Below are 20,481 nucleotides of genomic sequence, written 5' to 3'. Positions count from 1 at the left end.
TGAGGCAGGGTTGTTGGCTGAACAGCATGGCATCACTTTAACTATGGGACTCACACCCAGTGGAGCTTGGGGCTTGTCTAAAACTATTCCAGGTGGCTCTAGTAGCAAAGAACCCACCTGCCAATGGTCAGAAAGATCCCCTGGAGAAGGAAATGGCAACCCACTTCAGTATCCTTGCCTGGAAAATTCCATGGGCAGAGGAGCCTGGCAGGCTATAGCCCATGGGGTCACAAAGAGTTGGACATGACTGAGCAACTAAGCGTGCGCACACATGCACACACACAATCAAAAGTTCTATATTTTCTCCTGTCTCATTTTATCCACCTAAAACCCTTATTTCCCAATCTTCTTTCCCACATTTCCATTTCTGTTTAAAATGTGACCAAAATAAAGACCCCTGTGTTTGAGATGAAAATTCAAATTGGGGGTACTTCTTTAAAAGATAGAGAGGAGGTGCTTCCTTCCATTCAAAAGAGGGGTGACTGTTTCTGCAGAGGCTGTGACGGCTCACCAGCACGGCTACTGGAAGGTGCATTCTCTCCCTCTTGCTCATGAGCGGGAAGAGAAATGTGCTGAAGCAACGTAACTATTGTCTGCAGACATCTCAGTGGGCCTGGACACCTGCACGTCCATCTCCATCTCACCTCTAAGTCCAGCCACCCTCTGAGAGCAGCTCTGCGGCCCAGCCCCAGTCCCGCCCCCCTCCTTCCTACCTCACCTCACACATCTTGGAAAGGATCTGGATTTTCCCAGATGAAGGAGATCTAGTCCCAGGGCGTGCGGGGCTCCTGGAAAGGGCTGCATACATACCTTCATTTCCTCGGCATCCTGTAACCGGGTCAGATGCTCCTTTTCCTTATCCTGGAAGCTGACTTCATGCATTTTTTCTGTTTTGAATTTTAAAGGATGATGTAAAAGATTTAACTGGCAGGATTCCCATCCAAAAGTAAAAATTAAGAAAAAAACACACACACACAACAGAAAGGAATATGGTGAAACATCAGCTTATCTCACCAAGGTACCACCGTGGAATAAAGGAACATGCCTCTGAAGGGGGACTTCTTGAATGTCACTCTCAGATACCCTCCACACCTCAGAACTTCCAGCTTGTTAAATCAAGGCTGATCTCTCCAGGGAGACTGTGGAAGTCCTCCGGGGAGAAGGGCGATTGGAGGGGACATGTGATCTAGGAGCGGTCATGCTGGACCTGACGGGGCTGCCACTCCGTGCCCTCAGAGGACTGCGCCCCCCCAGGCCTGGTGAGCCACTCCTGCCAGTGTGCATAGACATGCATCGTCACTAACAACGCTCTCTGCAAACATTAGTGGTACTTGGATACCTGCCACTATTAGAGTTTCGGAAAGAGCTAATTTACCTCCCATGGGTATTCTCTAAGAATCTGGAGCAGGGAAATAATCTAGGGACAAGCACAAAGCAAAAAGAAACATAAAATAACTCTCTCCAGACTAAGCAGGGAGCCCACGCTGTGTGCTGGGGCATGGTGCAATGAGATACACCTCTGGGGAGGGGGCATCAGCCCCACCCTCCTCTCAGTCAGAGGTCTCGCCGAGCCCAGTGGACCATGAGCAGCCTCAGGTGGAGGGACCAAAAGGGTTTCCAACAGTGACATTCAAGTCATTAAGTATTCTCTCCACTCTGTTTCACTTTACTCCAGTGTCAACTGCAAATTGGCACTTGCCAAGGGCATTTGCCATCTGCCTCTGCAGAGACTGAACCCTGTGCCGCTGCAGCTGTTGACCTTCGACACGCCCTGAAGGGAGCTCAGGGTGGAGAAAAGAGGCATTTTGTGCTCCAGGGAAACTGGTGGAAGGGGGTTTTAGAAAGATATTTTCAGGAAGTGATTTCATTATCCCAATCCTTGCATCTCCTCACATCTGGAAAAGCACTAACTATCTTCATGGTGAAATTTAGCTCCTCATGGCTAGCAGAAAACCTTGTGTAAGATAAGTGCCTGACTGTGTGAACTCCCTCTTCACCAAAATCATATATACTGACCTTCCCACACTACCTTGTTGGAGCACTTTCTCAGAGCTGTCTGAGGTGCTGTCTCCTGGGCTACAGTCCTCATTTCGCTCCAGATAAAACTTAACTCGCAACTTTCACGTTATGCATCTTTTTTAGTGGACATCAGCTATTCTTGCTTTGATTTTGTTTCCACTCGGTGGCACCACTGCAGAAGCCACTGACCAGAGGGAAAGCTTCTTTTCCATGTCAGCTTTTGGGTAGAGCATTCTATTCCCAACATCCCTTATCTCATAAAGAAAACCTTACAAGGTCATAGCAGGGGTGGGTGTTTTCTCCTTTTTTGTTAATTTACATTGCCATTTGAAGCAAAATGTATTTACTGAGCAAACAGACAATACAACAATAAATAAAAAAGGATAACATTGTCACCAATCCTGTTACCCTACTAAAACCATGTTCCCTTCAAATATTAATTTTATAGGCCTTCAAACCTAAGTATCCACTGATTTTTAAATGTCATAACCACAGTAAAGATAAAATTACATATTATGATGTTTAATCTAATGCATTGTAAACACTGTTGCTTGGTCTTCATGTATTTCATCTCCAAGATGAAAAAAAACCTATTCTTTTAAACCACATACCATAGTTCACTTAACTGTTGGACATTTAGGTGATTTCCTTTTTTCCCACTAATATAAACAATGAATTCTTGAGAATTCTGCAACAAATATTTGAGATTTGAGGAGTAAAAGGTATGAAAAGTGTTAGCATGATTAATATGTATTTTCAAAATGCTTCCCAAAGGGATTTTACCAGCTTTCTTTGCAACTCATAAGATCTGTGTGTTCCCGTTTCACCACAACACATACATCATTAATTCTGTCCTGGTTTCTACATTTCCAGTCTCTTCTCTCGAATCTCTTCTATTTATTCATATTTATTGAGTGCTTCCTATGTGCTGAGCACATTCTTCCACAAACAGGTCAGGAGACTGCCTGGAAAAGGCAGAGTGTGCTCAAAGGATGCAAGATGCAGGGGAACTATGGCTGCAAGCTCAGAGTTGATATTTAGCGCAACAGGACAGCAGGGAAAGGCTGGAGGTCTGGGGCTGGACATAAGGTAGAACTGGATTTTGGAATCCTCCCTTGGGATGCAGCACAGTGGCCAGCCTCAAACATGCTCAGGTTTTGCCCCTCGGTCAATGAACGGAGCCAATTCTTAATTAGGATGAAGGACAGTGACAAGGAAGCTGGAGACGCACAGAACCAGAGGGGCATCTGGCAGGCTGAATGGACGGGCCTCGGTGACAGAGTGGGGGCAGGAGGTGAAGAAGGGGAGGATTCTGACTTGGGCAGCAGGGTGGACTGAGGGGAAATGCAAACAGAAGCCAATATGGGGTAGGGGCAGTCTTCTAGATGGTTCTCTACCCCCTACCCCACTCCAATTATGCCACTGTTTTCAGTAGACATACAAATGGTTTAATTGGGCAAAATTAAACATCAAGAGTCCAGCCAACTACAGTGTGTCTGATTCAGGCCAACCGCTGGACACCTGCAAAGTGGTCGATTGCTCACCTTGGGCTCGGAGCTTGGCCAGCTCTTCACTGAGCGAGTCCTGGGACTCTTCAAGCTGTCTCCTCTTCTGCTCCATGTTCTGCATGTAGTCCGTCAGGGATTTGATCTTGGCTTCGTGCTTTAAACAAGCAAACAGAAAGGGGGCTGTGAATGACTAGCGAGTGATTATCCTGGCTGGCCCAGGACTGTCCAACAGGAAAACGCAACAGAAGAGGAGTTCTTGACTCCTCTGTTTGAGTCCCAACAGAGCTATTCTGCCCTTGGCTTGGGATCTGGGATTACAGGCTAAGACAGTCTTCTTTCTCCCATGTGCTTCTCTGCCTCATTCCCCTGCTCATGGCTTTCCTTACCATGTCCTTCCTTACCATCTATTAAACTGAAATACCAAAGCCCAAGCTGGTTTTCCTCTTTGTAAAAAACAGAGTCTGCTGGAAAGAAAGGGGCTGGAAGAATGTCAAGGCTGTGGGCTTCATTCTTTGAACCTGCACCTTCGGATTTCTTCTTTGGAACTCAAGTATTATGTCTTTACACTTTCTGCCTTTCAAGCACAACAATTACTATTTCAGAGACCTGGTTTCCATTTTCCTCTCCCTAGGAAGCTCTCCCCAACACCCTGCCAGACATGGGCCTGGCTGGATCCTTCTTACTTGGGCCCCAACATTTTCTTATAGCACCTAACTTCTATTTGATTCATCTATTTTTTTCTACTTGTTAGCTCCATGAAAACGTAGAATTAATAAATAATAATGGAGTGAAGGAATAAATGAATGAATGAGAGCTTGTGACTGAACAGGAACAGCAGTCACCTCGAGGCAGATGGAAATATGCAGACACCTCCTCCCCCATATCTGCACGGATCATATTTAGGCAGAAGGACCCTGGAGATGGAGCTCTAATGTAATGAAATAACCTCTGGGAAATGGGACTTTGTTGGAGCAGATATTTTATAAGCACAGCTTTTGGTGACAAGGATGAGTATAAACAAAGGAGATAATAGCATTTTAGCTAGAAATATTTTGTCAGGTTCCTTAGATCATGTCAGAAAATAAAGAAACAAGGTTCTTCTTACTTTTGAACCCCAGGCAACAATGACTAAATCTTTGGTTTTGTGTAAACTGTGGCAGAGTACAAAATAGCACCTAAGGGAAAACTGTATTTGTTGCTAATGCAGAAAGCACTGTCTAACCAACACAGTTATTCTTTAACCCCAAACCATCCTAATATTCTTGACTCCAATCTCATACACCCTGAGTGTGTGTCACTCTTAAGATCTGGGCAACTGGGGCCCCAGTCCTGGGCCTGACACTTCAGGGCACCCCACTTGGGCAGTCCTCTGGCTGTACCCCAGTCTACCGAGCAAAGTTCTATGCCAAGGGAGCACGCCCACTTGGAACCCACATCCTCTTCTAGATCACAGTGAGTCTGGAAAACTAGAAACTCCTTACTCTAATGACCCTAAGGTCACCCCCAGGAGCAGCAGTGCAGCTTCCATCATCCATTTACATAGATTACAGCTGACACAGTTGCACAGCCCCATCAGCTCACAGAACGTGCGGAAGGGGCCTGACTTGGACGTGAAGGCTGATGTGTCCAGATGGAAGGAAAGACAGTGGGCTTTGGGCCGCAGGGCCTCTGTGCATTTGCGTTGGCCTTCAAATCTTAGGGACAGAGTGCTTCAGAAGAACATGCTCTCAGAGTAACAGGAGACCTGGAAATTAGACTTGAAGTGTACTATGCCCTAATGTTTATCGTTCTTCTTCTCAATTTTCATAAATTATAAAAATGTCAAAGAGTCCAGCAAACCCAGAAAAGTAGTATAAATTTCACCCATAAACCACTCTATCAACTATTTCCCCCCTATATTCCTGGTCTTATCTATACAAATGCATATTTTACCAAGTTGCAATGTATAGCATAGATCTGTCACTCGGCATTTCCATTTTTATTTAACTTGATATAATTATACTTTCCAAATGACTAGGTTGCATACATTTTTGGTAAGAGCTGCATAATATTCTTCCATGTAACTTTATGTTATTAGTCTCTCAATAAATAGTTACCCATTTTATTTTATTAAAATAAAAGTAATACTGCAATCCACATCGTCCATATAAGTGCTAATATTTTAAATCAGGGAATGATACTATATGAAATGAAAAATCTTCACTTTCATTACCAATGAAAAATGTTATAACTATAAGTGAAATTACTGGCCAAAGTATACTTATGCTTTTGATTCCCAAGGTGCTTTCCAAAGGGACTAACTAAATTATACTTTTTTCAACAATGTATATAAGTTTCACTATTACATACCAGCACTGACTAGTCTCTTAAACACTTCTTTGCTTACTATGTTATTTATCAAATGGAAACTTTACGCTTTAATTTGCATCTCTTAAATGATTACAGTAGGTGAGGAGGCTGGTTGTATGATGACACATTCCTCTGTTTAAAAGCATACAGGATGAAGTATGCTTTCGTCTGCTTCTCAGCACTGTCAGATGTGCCATTACACGCTGGTATCTGCTCTCCCCAAACGACTCTAGCTATTTCAATGCCTGGACTGAGGCAGTGAGCAGCACACACTGGACCACTCACAGAAGCCTCAAACCCAAACACCAGCCTCAGGTGCAGTGGCAGACCAGAAACAAGGCTGCTGTTTTCTGAAACCACCATGCTAAAATGAAAATGCTTTCTAATGGACAGAAGAGTACCTTATCACTGGGGCTTGAAAATCCCTGCAAGGCTTTGAGTTCCCACACAAAGGTTTGAGTGCCAGCTCTGCCTTTCACTGGCTATCTGAGTCTGGACAGTATATTTAATCTTTCAAGTCTCATTCTCCTTATCTAAAAAGCAAGGGCAATCATAACACCTGCCTATCAGAATTTTTCTAAAGATCAAGTGAGAGGTTGCATGTAAAGTACTTAACACAGTATACAGGGCACTGTAAGCACTCAGTAAAATGTTTCCTGCTACTGCCATACTGGTGGTGGCGGCAGTTTCTATTGTCCCATATTAAACTGGATCTGTGGTAGAGATTAGAAGATCAAAGAATGCTGCCTTAGCTGAGACGTGTTTTAGGTGCCACCCAATCTTTTCCACTTTTCCAGGGAAGCCTGGCATGCAGCAGCCCATGGGGTGGCAAAGAGTCGGGTACCACTGACCACTGAACTGAACTGAATCTTTTCCATTCATTATACATCACTATCTATCCTACCTATCTACCTACCTACTTATTTGTAAATAGCTAGATAAAGATATGTAGATACATCCCTTAAAAAAAAGACTGAAGGTAATTCATGTAATTTGTACAACTAAACCTAGCCTTAAGAATAAGCCTGGCCGGTCACTGCCTGGGAGGCCATGGATAAGTCCATCAGTTGTCCCTATTAGGTACCAACAGCCTTAGTAGGAGCATGGAGGAAACAGATTTCCAGAGCACAAGGGTGTGACATAATGAACAAAGGCGTGGCCTACCTGGGAGATGAGCAGCTGGCAGGCTGCCAGCTCCCGCTCGCTGGCATTCATCTTCCTGTTGGAGTCCATCTGGGCGCTCTCGAGCTGTTTGCTGCGGTTCACCAGAGATTTGACCTCCGACTTCATCTTGCTGATGTACAGCCGGGCCATGGTGAATTCCTCTTCAATGACTCCGTTCACATCTGCCAACTGAGCACAGGAGGGAACCACTCAATGACGCCTAAGACTGCCAGAAGTTCACAGGGCCCTGAAACCTGTCCATGGGGATGTCTGTGGATTTCTGGGTTAAGAATCCCTAATCACAGGACCACAAGCTGAGAACCACAAGCTGAACTATAGGTTCAACCTGACGTTCTCTGAAACCTCAGATAAAACTTCCAGTGAAAAACCTCAATTAATATAATCTTCAATTAACCAGGTTTTTCATTACAATTGATTTTCTAGAATGAAAGAGATGATATCAGTAGAAAAAATATTGAAATTTTAAAAAGAGATAACTCTGAAGAGGTGTTCCTTACATTTCTGGAAGGGCAGCAAAACCCAGTGTTCCTAAAGGTGATCCGGAGTCCCAAAAGAAATCATTCAAAACTTCAATTATGTTCTCTACAGTCTGTTATCCAGAGAAACAAGCAGTCTAAGAGCTTGAACATGTTTCTATAAGCAAAGGTTGAAATACAGAGGATTCTCTATATGGTTCTCAATTAAAGAATCTAATGAACAAGAACATGTTATCACTAGAAACAGCTCTGGATGAAAGTTTTCCTGCATGACTTCTCATTATGACCAATGTTTCCTTGCCCCTACCTGCCTGCACACAGGGATCTCGCTTAGTTATGATCACCTGAGAATAACGGTTTAAATTCACCTTTAGAAGAAAAGATTCTGACAATAAGAATTCTTCTACTATCTCATATTTGTTGTCTAATTTTCAGAGCTCTACAGGATACATATAATGCAGCAAGATACTTGGGATAGAAACCCACTTGCTGAGATGCAGAGATAGCCTTGAGGAGCAAAGTAACTGCGAATATTTTGTTTAACCACCAGAGGGCACCCTAGCACCTCAGGAGAAAACAAGAGCCCTCTCCAGTACCCATCCCACGAACAGAGGCTTCAGTTTAAGACAGTGATTCCAACTCTGTTTTTTTGATGTTTCACAATACACTCCATCTGCCCACTTTTGTCATTATTGCTGTCATTAGCTCATCGTATGACTATTTTTTTCAGTAAACATTTAAGAGTTATGAACACGGTAGTGGTCTATCAACCCTGAAAATTGGCAGCAGGTAAAAAGTACACAGGACAGTGCTGAGTGCCTAAAATCTGGTGTCAACCTTCCCCTAAAAATTCCCCAACAATGTTGCTAAATGTCTCAGGGTCAATCAACACAATGCAGAGTCCAGGTTCACAGCAAGAAAATCCACAATTATCAACATCTGACTCCATCCTACTTGAACAGAAGCGAAAGTGAAAGTCTCTCAGTCCCTTCCGACCCTCTGCGACCCTCTGCGACCCCATGGACAATACAGTCCATGGGACTCTCCCGGCCAGAATACTGGAGTGGGTTGCCGTTCCCTTCTCCAGGGGATCTTCCCAACCCAGGGATCAAACCCAGGTCTCCCGCATTGCAGGCAGATTCTTTACCAGCTAAGCCACCAGGGAAGCCCCTTACTTTAATGGAGGTTCTTCCTAATAGTTACACTTCTGACTGCCAGCGATTTGCCTACCAAATCCACTCATTACACTTCTTTCATAATCCAGTATCGTGGAGATAACAGATGAGAAAACCCCACAATCTTTAAGTTCAGTTTTATCCTTGTGCCTTGGTGATCGGTCCAACATGGTACAGAGATGAGAAACTCATTCTTTAGCCTGACCAAGTGTGCCCTGTGTATTGTCTTTCTGTATAAAGGTAAGAGGACATCCATCTCTTTTGTGTGGAATTCACAGCCTATACCAGCTCCTGGGGGTGAGAACATTGCTGAACCGAGTTAGGGTGTCGTGGGAAGGAAGCAACCCCTCCTCCTCTAAGACATTCTTCAGCTGAGGGCACATTGTGTTCTATGCCCAGGTGACATCTGAACTGGAGATGAGTAGAAAAAAAATAAATTATAAGAATGGACATTCTCCAAAGTGAGAACTGGGTATTTCTTCCCTCAAACCAGAACCATAACTTCTGAAGCCTATACTTATTCTAGGAGGTCAAAAAGGAGATTTTGAATCTACACCTGATGGGGAAAAAAAAAAAAAAAAAACAGTACTCCAAGCAAATATTAACTGCAAGGTTTCTTACCACTTACAAGCTCATATATGTAATCATATAACTTCAGAGTTTTCAGTAATTCCAGTATACTGTTATTTTAGAAAGGAGAATCAGAGTTTGCTGCTGTAGGCTTATTTAATAACTCTCCTCTGGGTCTAACAGTGACTGGAACGTATGTACTAGACCATGAGGCCCAGTGTGGATGGCTAATTCAGCAGAAGAGACTGCCTCCCCCTTCCATCTTGCCTGTATAGGAATCACCCTCACCCACGTCTCTAGAGCATGCTGCAGTCATCCAAGCTGTCATTTCTAGGCCAAGTAAAAAGTAAGTGAAGTGACTGTTCACATTCTAAGACCTAGAAAGTCACTTGTTGTTGCTGTTTAGTCACTCAGTTGTGTCCAACTCTTTTGTGACCTCATGGACTGCAGCCCGCCTGGCTCCTCTGTCCATGGGATTCTTCAGGCAAGGATACAGGAGTGGGTTGCAATTTCCTTCTCCAGAGGATCTTCCCAGTTCAGGGATCAAGCCCCCATCTCCCGTGTCTCCTGCATCACGGGGAGATTCTTTACTGCTTGAGCCACCAGTGAAGCCCTACAAAGTCATAACGGGACTTAAAAAATCCCTATTAGAAAAAGCGGCTATGGGCTCTGGTCGGTTGTCAAGCAGCAGCCAATCAGGCCAGGGAATGAAGCCCAGTTTAAAAAAAAAAAGAAAAGGCGTCTAGAAATGTCAGTTTTATTTACAAGTGCAGCACAGAGCCAAGGTATGATAAAGTTGCTTCCCAGAGGCTGAGGAGCAGGAGGGGAATGAAGAAACAAGCACTCTTGGAGGTGAGGACCCCAGCCACCATTCTGTGGGGACTGGAAGTCACACCGTAGCCCCAGCAGACCCCAGGCTGTGCTGAAGAAGTTGATGAGAAGGGAGCTATCGGTGATGAAGGCTGACTTCAGGCCCAGGATCCGGAACGGTTTTATCTGCATCTCTGGTCCAGCCACAGCCAGGTCCCTCATGGAGGCGGGGCCCAGGGTCTCTGTCACCTGCTTGAATTTCTTCACCTGCATCTCAGCTAGACCTGAGGTCCGAAGAAAACTAGGCAGCTAATCCAATCCATTTCGTTTACTCAACCTCAACTTGTTATTCTGCTTGTGGCTAGAAATCTGGAAACCTCTGCCTTAAGGAAAGACCGGTGACGTTGGAACATGAAAAGAGGAGGCTCACTAATAAGCCTGGATGAAGCCAACACAGGCTCATCTTGTCATTTGCTGCTCTCATCTTGCTCTGTTGACTTAAGTATTTCCTGGACTCTGAAAATGCCCCCAGACATGACCGAGCTGGAGAAATATGAGTTCTTCTGTTTCTTTGCTGTTTAGGCCTGCTGTATCCTAGAACTGATGGCTGAGAGAGACTCCGGCAGCCATCTTTCCCTCTCGCCCCAGAACACTACCAGGGGGACTGAATAGGATTTTTAGGAATAAAAACACAAGATCACCAAAAAAGATTTCCTTGATCTCATTTTTTAGATCAAAAGAATTATATCAACTGAATACTCATCGCCAATAAGAAAAGCATCTGTACCCACAATGATAGATTTAAGAAATAGATGCATAACTCATGCAGTTCCTGAGCTGACCATCTTCAAGATAATCTGGACTCATCTTATCATTTTACAAATTAGGAATATGAAACCCAGATAAATAAAGTAACTTGCCCAAAGTCACATAATTACTCTCCTTTAATGCTCATTGCCATGATGAATTTTTTTGCTTATAATTACAAACTAAATCATAATTGTAAGAAAAAACCAGAGTGATTAAGAATATGATGCTATCTAAGTGAAAGTTATCAATGAAATTAACTAGGGCATCCAATGTCTGGAATTCAAAGATATCTTAAAAATATTCAAAGTACTTAAAAATAATCTCAATCATACTTCATATTCCCAAAGGTAAGGACTCTTTCTTTTTAAATTCCAAAGTACCCAGATACTCCTTGATTTCATTAGCATTTTTCATCAGCTCTATTTTAGAACTTGGCATAAAAATATCTTCCTTTATCATTATCAGCAGCAGGCACCAACTTCCCATAAATCAACTGTACCTTCATATTGCAAGGACCATTTAATCACCCCAAACTTAGAAGTTTATAGCTCAACACCAACATATGCGTCTAAAAATAAATCCTCAAATATAAAATCACCGAACTGGAACTTAATCTTATAGTTAATCTTATAGTACCGGAGAATTCTATGCTAAAATTAGATTCGTTTGCAAAGATTCATTAAATATTCAGCTACAACAGAGGTTCTATGAAAGAATGATTGGGTTTATAAGAGGTCATATGCTCTAAACCTCGATCTGTTATACCACCTAAGAAGAGCTTTCAATGGTTCCCAGAAATGTCCATAAACAAAACTAATTTCGGGAGGCCTGTCTAGTATTTAACAATTCCAACTCAAAACCTGAGTGTTCCTCCAAAGCAGTCTGAAGTATAATTCGGCCTTTTAAAGGCTAACAGGCTAAACTCCAAGAATTTGGTTTTAACCTTTGAGGTAGAAGTTTAATACTATAGTACTATTCCCTGGCTTGATAAAATACACACACGTTTATCAATGGCTACTCCACAGAAGGCCTTGAGTTCATATAAACCTACAGTAATTAACTGAACAACAACAACAATCATCAAAATAGTATGGTACTGGTATCAAGATCAGATCGCTGAAATAGACTAGAGACCAGAAATAGCCCCGCATACTTTTGAAGGTGGCAGACATGCTCATTATCTTATTGTGGGGATGATGGTTTCATGAATGTACACATATGTCAAAACTTCTCAAACTGTATACATGTGCAGCTGGGACTTCCCTGGTAGCCCAGTGGGTAAGACTCCACACTCCCAATGCAGGGGGTCCTGGCTGGGAACAAGACCCTGCATGCCAAAACTGAGATCCTACCTGTGGCGACTAAGACCTACCACAGTCAAATAAATAAATACATGCAGCTTATTTTATATCAATTATACCTCAAGAGAGCTATTTTGTTTGATGTCACTCATTTTTTCAATGCCCTGTCTATTTTGTGGCAAACTGTTCCTGATTGATGGCAGTATTTACTCTCATTTCCCTGTACTCCTAAACTCATAGACAACTTTATGCCACATCCCTTATAACTTTGCTATCAATGGCACTAATGTACACCACTCCCGGGGTTAATCATGGTTGGTTTAAGCCCATTGTAGTAAAACTATTTCTCTTTGCTCTCCCAGCTTCCCTTGAAGCTTGGGGTGACCATGTGACCCAATTCTGGCCTCTTTAAAGTATAAGGGGATGCCTTTGGGGATTTCTGGGGATATAGTTCTCTCCTGGATGAAAGCTGTCTGGCTTTACAGCCTGTCCTGCTTCGGATATGATGATTGGTGCTACAGAAGCTATCTTGCTACCAAGAGACAAAAATCTACAGATGAGGCTGAGGAAAACAGAAAGAAAATAAAGACCTGGATCCTTGACGTTGTTGAGATCCTGCACCAAAAGTTTCTTCTAAAACTTCAAGAAGCATAGGAATGACCTGGGGATTCTTGTTAAAATGCAGCTTCTAATTCAGTAGGCCTGAGGTGGGCCTAGGAGTCTCTAGTTAGAACAAGTTCCCAGGTGATGCAGACCACAACTTGAATAACAAGACTCTAGACTTCTTATACTGTGAATAATAAACATGGCTTTATTTTATTAAGCCACCGTTAGAATCCTCTTATTTCCAGCTGAAATCTTTCCTAACTCATACTGATTGATTGGGGACCTTCATTCTGTTGTATTTTCATAGAAAAGGAGAGGGCTTCCATGGTGGTCCACTGCTTGAGACCACTTTGCAATTCAGGAACATGGGTTCAGTCCTGGTCCAGGAAGATCCCGCATGCTGCAGGGCAGCTAAGCCTGTGGGCCACAACTCCTGAAGCCTATGCACCTAGAGTCTGTGGACTACAACCAGAAAGTAACCCCCGCTCGCTGCACTAGAGAAAACCCACGCACAGCAAAAAAGACCCAGTACAGCCAAAAATAAATAGATAACTTAAAAAGAAAAAAAAAGGAGAAACATTTCTGAGTAGAACTTTTGTTTAACCTATCCAGTCCCAAAGCTCTGTGACATTGGCATGTAATCCTGAGGACTAAACCAACTCACAGAAGGCCAACCAAGATTTGAGGACATTTCCTATAACTGAAAGGTAATTTTTCTTTTCTCCTCCTTAACCAAAATAATCATTTACTTAGTCATTCAATCAGCTTTTCGTTCATTCATTCAAATATGATCAAGCACACAGCAGATGCAAGACACCGTGCTAAGCACTGGATACTTAGGAGAATAAACACAGACTCTGCTTGCTCAGACTCGTGCCATTATAAGAGAAGGTAGAGAGGATAAAAGAGGGGCTGGCTTACAGTCTTCACGTCGTTGGTACCGATGATTCCTCCTATCTCCCCCAAATCCTTCAACAGCAGATTCAGGATCTCGGTGGCCCTTTTCTTCTGATGATTGCTAAGCTCCTGCAGCTGGCTCAGTTCTCTCTGCGTGGTTGTCAGTGTAGTCTGAAATACACATTTTAACAACAGATTTAAAGGGCCACCCGTCAATTTCATACACACAGTGTCATCAAGAATAATATCATGTAGGGTGGAGTTCTTTTATCCTTTCAGGTAATTTCGGCAGGAGTCCTTTTAAGCCAAACTATGGTATAGCTCTGCATTCTCTGATAAGAAGAGGAAGTTGTCTTGGCCTGATATGTCATTTGTCTGCATACCAGATGATAATTTCCAGGTGAGTGGAATAAGTTATTAAAAACAAATAAAGCTCAAAAGGAGTCCTTATGTTTACAATGTGTAATCACATCTAATCCGACCTACCAGATGTTCTGTTTCAGTCCACATTCTTCAGGATATAAACATACCTGCAAACGTCTCCACCTCCACTTCCAAACAAACCTGCTCCCTGGGACCACTTCCAAATTCCCATCTGACTTCATAACAGATGGGTCTGGAAGGCCCAAAGGGACATTAATGAGTTCAGAGAACAACCAAGAAAAAGTCTTTCCATCTTCAAGTGAACCAGAACTGGACACTCTTCATCACATTTCAAATTTAGTCTGGTTCAACAGGAGATGGCTTCTAAATATACATAGCTTCTAATTATACATACCAGAAGCCCCATTTTACTACCAAACATTAACAAATCCATCCCTTTCCCATTCTTCATGTATGCTACCAATATGCATGTATTTTTAACTACCTAATTTAACAAACTCTCAACATCAACAAATTTGCCATCTTTTGGTTTCTTGGTATTAACTCAGCCAAAACAGAAAATAATCTGCATAAATTATAGAACTGTAAAGGTTAATGCAAAGACATTTATGTAATTCTTCCATATGCAACTATTTTACTCGAGTATTTCTTAATAATCAAACTAAAAATAGTACCCTAAACTAGTCTAGTAGTACTTTGGTCTGACAGAAAATAAAACTTGTATCATGGAAAATGTTTCATTGTTTTGGGAAGCACCACAGACTAGTTAAAAAATCCTGCAGAAAACAGTAAGCCCCGAGAAATCTAAGTCTCCTTATTTCCTATGTAACTTCTGCTTTGTTTTTCTATTTTTCATTTTTGTTTTTATTTAGGCACTGCCACTGCTTATTTCATTTTGTTTTCAAAATCCACAGAAGCAGTAGTTCCTATCTTGGGAAACATTGAAAAGCCTTCCTACATGCAGCTGAATGTATGGAATAAGCAGCGTTTTCCATCCGCAGCATCTACGGTCAACAGATCGGCGCTTTCCTGCACCATCTGCTACTTCCCCTTGCTGGGAGGATGGTGGTTTTCCACCAAGCAGACTGGGCACAATCCCATGACACCAGGCCATTGGACTGAGGTGCCAAGGGCAGCTGGTTACAGCCACTCGGCTGCCCACCGCCCATCTTCCAAGTAGAAAAAGGAAAAATGGACATGTTCCACCAGCAGCCACCTCACCAAATGCTCACTGGCCGTCTGCCACTAGCTCCCTGTGCAGAACCAGCAGTATCTCTCACTGGGAGAATCTGAAAATTAGGAAGCGTGCAGATCGAAGCACTAGCTGAAAAACAGGACAACAGAGAAACCAGGACAGCTAGGTCCTAGGCGAGGACAAGCAGCGCTGGGGAAGGAATGGGCTACATTCAGGAAGGTGTAAATAGGAAGAGTGGACTCCATGCCTTGCACGCTCCCCTGTCAATACAGTATTTGGGGATTTATTTGCTGATACTGTAGCGTGATGCACAGGTCCACGCTAAGTGTTTTATGTAAACTGTCACTAATTCCCATACCCTGAAAGGAACATGTTACTATCACCATTTTTACAGATAAGGAAATGAACACTGAAGTATTCATGTCTCGACTAAGGCTTAACAGTTAAAGTCAGATTTCTAACTAGGATTTTTCTGGCTCCAAAGTCTGCACTTTCTTGAGTATCCTATAAGGCATCACTTCTGGTGTTACAAATCCCCGATATAAAACAGACCTGACATGAAGATCTGGGGCAAGTGACAAGTCACTCACACAAACTACTTCAGTCACTGGAGGATTCACAGAATGCATCTGCGCCTAACACTGAAAAACCACTCAGCCAAGTGCCGTGCTACGTAGTGTCTTGTCAGTAAATATCAACAGAAGTACAGGAACAGCACCCGAGGAAGGCCCGCTCCCACACACAAATGCTCCAACCGTTTTCTGGGCCAGCTCGTCTGTCAGCTGCTCATTGGCCCTGGTCTTGTCCTCCACTTCCTGCGACTTCTGGTCGTAATTGACAGCCAGCTCCTCCAGAGCCTGGAGAACTTCTTTCACCTCGTCTTTGGCTGCCTCATTTTCAATCTGGAGCCGTGTCAGCTCCTCCTGAATCTTCTCGTAGTCTCTTCTCGTGGAAGCTAAAAGCTGGGGAAATTAGATGGCATGGAATTGGTGACGCTAATGTTCAAAGGTTTATGTTCAGTGCTCTACCCAAAGATTAGAGAAAATAAGTTGAAAAAGCTCAGGATAACTAGAAACCGTACTATATAACCATATGCTAAATGAAAAAACAGCATGTTGTCTTGAAAACATGTTTCTCTTTCTTTCTGTTTCTTTTGTATTTAAAGCTGCATAAGCTTAATTCCAAGAACTGATTACAGATCAAGAATCACACTTTTTAGCTGACTGGCTATTCCACATGTTGAACAAAGGATGAGGAGAAGTAATTTCCAAGGACTATAATACTTACATGGCTTTTCACTATTATCATTTTTTCACATTGTCAACTGGTCAATTTCAGAGTCAATCAAAACAGTGTAAAAGAGCAGTCCCTAATTTTTCTTAATATTCATCATGGATTACAGAAGAATTTGCCCTCCACATTAATACTAGTAAAAAGTGAGTGACTAACTTTATGGATACTTTCATTATTTTTGTGCTTACTGCATTTTCTGATTTGCCTATAGTGAACAGAGATTGTCTTGACAGCATAGAAAAATAGTAAGTCTTCACTGTAACAAAAAGGAAAGCTTATCACAGCAGTTGTACCAAGCTGGAGATGCACAGCCACAGAATGGGAGGGAGAAGGCAGGCAGCACTAAACAAATGGAAGCCTCAACTACAGTGAAGAGGAAAATCAATTAAATATGGTTCCTGCCAAGAGGACTGTTTGCGCAGAGGGCATAATCACTATCCTAAAGAGATGACGGGCAACAAAGAGGAAGAGAAGAAAATGGTGAGAGAGTGTGTTACATCTATGAGAGGGGTGGGACCGGGGCCATGAACCATAGCCACTTGCTATAACTGTATCATATGAGCCAATCCATCGCATTTTAGCAACAAAGCAGGAAACACCCTAAAGCACAAAAGAGGAAACATACTTAGGCCCTCAGCAAGGGAATTACGAACCATCTATATTTGATAGATTGGCTATCTGTTCTTTGCTTAGGTTCCTGTTTGCAAAATACTTGGCAAAAATGCAACGTAATAAAGACATCTACTAGAGGACTGAGTGCCATCCAGGGAGAGACTGAAAAAAATTTGCCTTCTTGTAAGTGTATCACATATATACTAACACAGCGCTTGGACCCCTGTCTTCTGTTGCTTTCCTCTTCTCTACAGTCTACATTTGTTCTCTGAGGATTTTTTTCCCTACAAGACAGCACAAGAACATGGTGCATATCAAAGACCTGAGTTACCTGATTTGCAAAGCTGAGAAAAGGCTGAAATGGAATGAACCAGGAGTGCTAGGCCCTGGGTATGAGGAAGTAGGATCATCCTTGCCCCACTACCAAGCTCCTCTGTCTCTGCTCTTCATAGATTGTGTAGCAACCAGTTACTTACTCTCAAAACCCTAGAGCTCCACCAAGTCAGACATTTACTTCCTAAATTCAGCTAAAATCAGCTTTTAGCAGCCACTGAAAGGAAATCTACCAAGAAATTTCCATGATTCAGTGATTTTTTTTTAAAAAACTCTTTGCAAATTAAATTTCTGGAATAGCCACAACAGACATCATAAAAGAACTTTGCAAAAAAAAAAATTTTATTGCATTCTTTACCTCATCCTGATCCAACATCTGTTGCTTTAGCTTTTCAGCCAGCTGGCTCTGTTGGTTAATTTCATCATCCTGAAACGAAACATCATGTTTAATTTTTTGTGGTTAGTTATGTCATTTTTGATAGCCTGGTTTCTCGATGGACGGCAGTCAGATACCAGGATGCCAGCTGTAAGCTTGCTAATCAGATGAAGCAAATGGTGTGGTGCCTCGTCGCAGATGAGAGATTGGTTCAAATACCACTTTACCCATCTTTTTCAGCTGATGAAACATTTAGATATTCTGGGGAAATCAATATCCTCCACATTCAACTCAATTCCTTCTCATCCAGAAATTAGCGATGTAGGGCTTGGAAACTGAAAGGGACTCTGGAGTTATCCCTTCCAACTCAAAGATGTTGACAGTGAATTCCTAGCTCAAAAAATTAGGGAGTGAATCTCTAACCACTTGTACTGTAACAGGCACACGTCCCGAAGCTTGCAAACACATCCGTGAGTGGGAACACGGCCATGTGACAGGTGAAAGAGACCAGTATTTCCACTTCAAACCTCTTACTTAGACTAGGAAACATTTACTAGAGAATTAATCTTTGGCATTAGAGAGCTGCCTTTGATTAGGAGCTAAATTTCTTACCAGTCTGAAAAAACCTCAAGGATGCTGGCATGCAGAAATACGATTGCTTCGTTTCTGGTGTGTCACTGAAGTGGGAAAGGATCTCCCCACAGACTAAATTCGCTCTTCTTGCTCTCAGCTTCTGCCGCTAGGTGTTGCTGCCACAAAAGCCGGAGCTGCCGCCTCGCACGGCCCAGCGTAAGCATCTCCACCTCTCCCCTCCCTAGATGTGGTCCAAAGCGGCAGGCGGCCAGCACCTAACTGCGTGAGATTCAGTCTTGGTTACAAAGGTTTTCATGAGTTCAAAGGAAACTGTGAAGCGCAGCCTGTGCAGAAAGACAGCGCGGCTTCCCACGTGCCTCTACCTTAGGAACAAGAGAACATCCTGTGTGATGACGCTTCTGGGGTCTAAACCCGGAGCAGAGTTCAGTCCAGTTCAGTAGTCCTGCGCTCCTCTTTGCGCCAGGAGCTGCCCAGGTGTTTCCACCAGCAGCCCCTAAAACAACTACCTGTAGTGCGCTGTCCTCCTTTTCCAGAGTGGGGGCTCGAGGGGAAACTCAAGGGCCTGGGTTGCAGGTCCTCAGTTTTCCCCAGGATACTCTCCTGCCTGTCCGGTTATGTCAGTTCATCCTCTTAAATCAGATTAACCACTATCACAGCCTGATGCTTTCCACAGAGCAAGAAAATTCTAGCATTAATATTATGAGATCTGCGTCTCCTTTTTCTTTGTATAGAACATCTTTTGGGCTTATTTCTCTGCTCAGGGAGATCATGTTTCTACTGAACTTTTTAACACCAACTCAACTATATTTTATATATAGGAAAATTCAAATGCCAGAATGTTTTCTGAAAAGTGCTTAGAAATCTATTATCCATGGACTAGATCTTAACAGCTGGCATCAGGCCTGTGTCAACAGGTTCTAAGAGATGCACTTGAATGTATAGATATGGACTCCATAGCACATCTTACCCTGAAGTTTTGAAAATTTTTTTACAAGTTAAAAATTCTTTAATGGTTCTAAAAAATACTCATGGCTTTCCTCTTGAAGTCAGATTTCTGGCAGGAGAATTAGGGAAATTATACCATAGTAAGTGAAATCTCTCAAAAAAAAGGTTATTTCCCCAACTAGAAGATTATTATGTGGACATATTTTCTCTTCTACTGTATAAACTTAGGATGTCAGTTACCAGGAATGGTTTTAGTGTTTATGTTCCTCAGCGCACAAATATTAAACAACTTAACATAAAAGACTCAAGAAGTTTAACATGGAAGAGCTGCCACCTCTTCCCCAGGACGTATAAGCAATGGCTACAAGTGACATAAATCACGAGAGGCAGAATAGTAGCTCAAGCCCTTTGTTCTTATACTGTGTTCATTTCAAAGCCTGATGACGTGGGCTCGCTCCTGATGGGTGATGGGCTGAGAGACGGTTATGTTTGAGGCACCAGGAGAAATCAAGGGCCCTTAGCCTGTCTGGAAAGGATGACGACCAAGGACTACATTATGACAACATGAATCGCTTATGTCAGAGACATTTCCAAACCTACACTTACCCTTTCTTAAGGAAACTTCTCTAAGGAATTAGCATAGTCTGTTGTGTTGTGTTTTTTTTTTCTTAATTTTCAAAATTTTCAGAGGAAGATGTGCTGTGCAGTCAATATCTATACATTCAAGCGCATCTTTTAGAATGTATTTATACATGCTCACTCTGATGCCAATTGTTAAGATCTGGTCTGTGGATAATGGATTAGCAGGCACTTTTCAGAAAACATTCTGGTATTTGAAATAAGTGAGTTGTCAATAGGTTACTGGTCTCCCTTAATGACAAAGATGTGTTTGTTGCAATGGTACTCAGTGAAATGATTCAATGAATTCCATCAGTTCAACTCCTACTTACACTTAGCTCTGCTCTTACGTCTCCATCAGTACAGAAGCTCTGGAGAGGTGATGGGGAATCAGAGACAGTGCCGGTGCCAAACTGCCTGTCTTA

General features: G+C 42.6%; 1 protein-coding gene across 1 annotated transcript in view; it reads right to left on the bottom strand.

Annotated features, from left to right (window-relative positions):
• Window positions 1-20,481, bottom strand: part of KIF5C (kinesin family member 5C) — a 163,887-nt gene that overhangs the window by 31,922 nt on the left and 111,484 nt on the right. The window contains exons 13-18 of the mRNA XM_018062660.1: window positions 17,882-17,950; window positions 16,041-16,247; window positions 13,731-13,877; window positions 7,041-7,229; window positions 3,564-3,681; window positions 811-887 (exon numbers count right to left, since the gene is read on the bottom strand). Of these exons, the coding sequence (XP_017918149.1) occupies window positions 811-887; window positions 3,564-3,681; window positions 7,041-7,229; window positions 13,731-13,877; window positions 16,041-16,247; window positions 17,882-17,950 (807 nt within the window). The remainder of the gene's footprint in view (window positions 1-810; window positions 888-3,563; window positions 3,682-7,040; window positions 7,230-13,730; window positions 13,878-16,040; window positions 16,248-17,881; window positions 17,951-20,481) is intronic.

This window comes from Capra hircus, chromosome 2 (genome assembly GCF_001704415.2).
Source record: "Capra hircus breed San Clemente chromosome 2, ASM170441v1, whole genome shotgun sequence".
NCBI lineage: Eukaryota > Metazoa > Chordata > Mammalia > Artiodactyla > Bovidae > Capra > Capra hircus.
The sequence above is the reverse complement of the archived record's forward strand: the minus strand, read 5'-3'. Positions and strand labels throughout refer to the sequence as shown.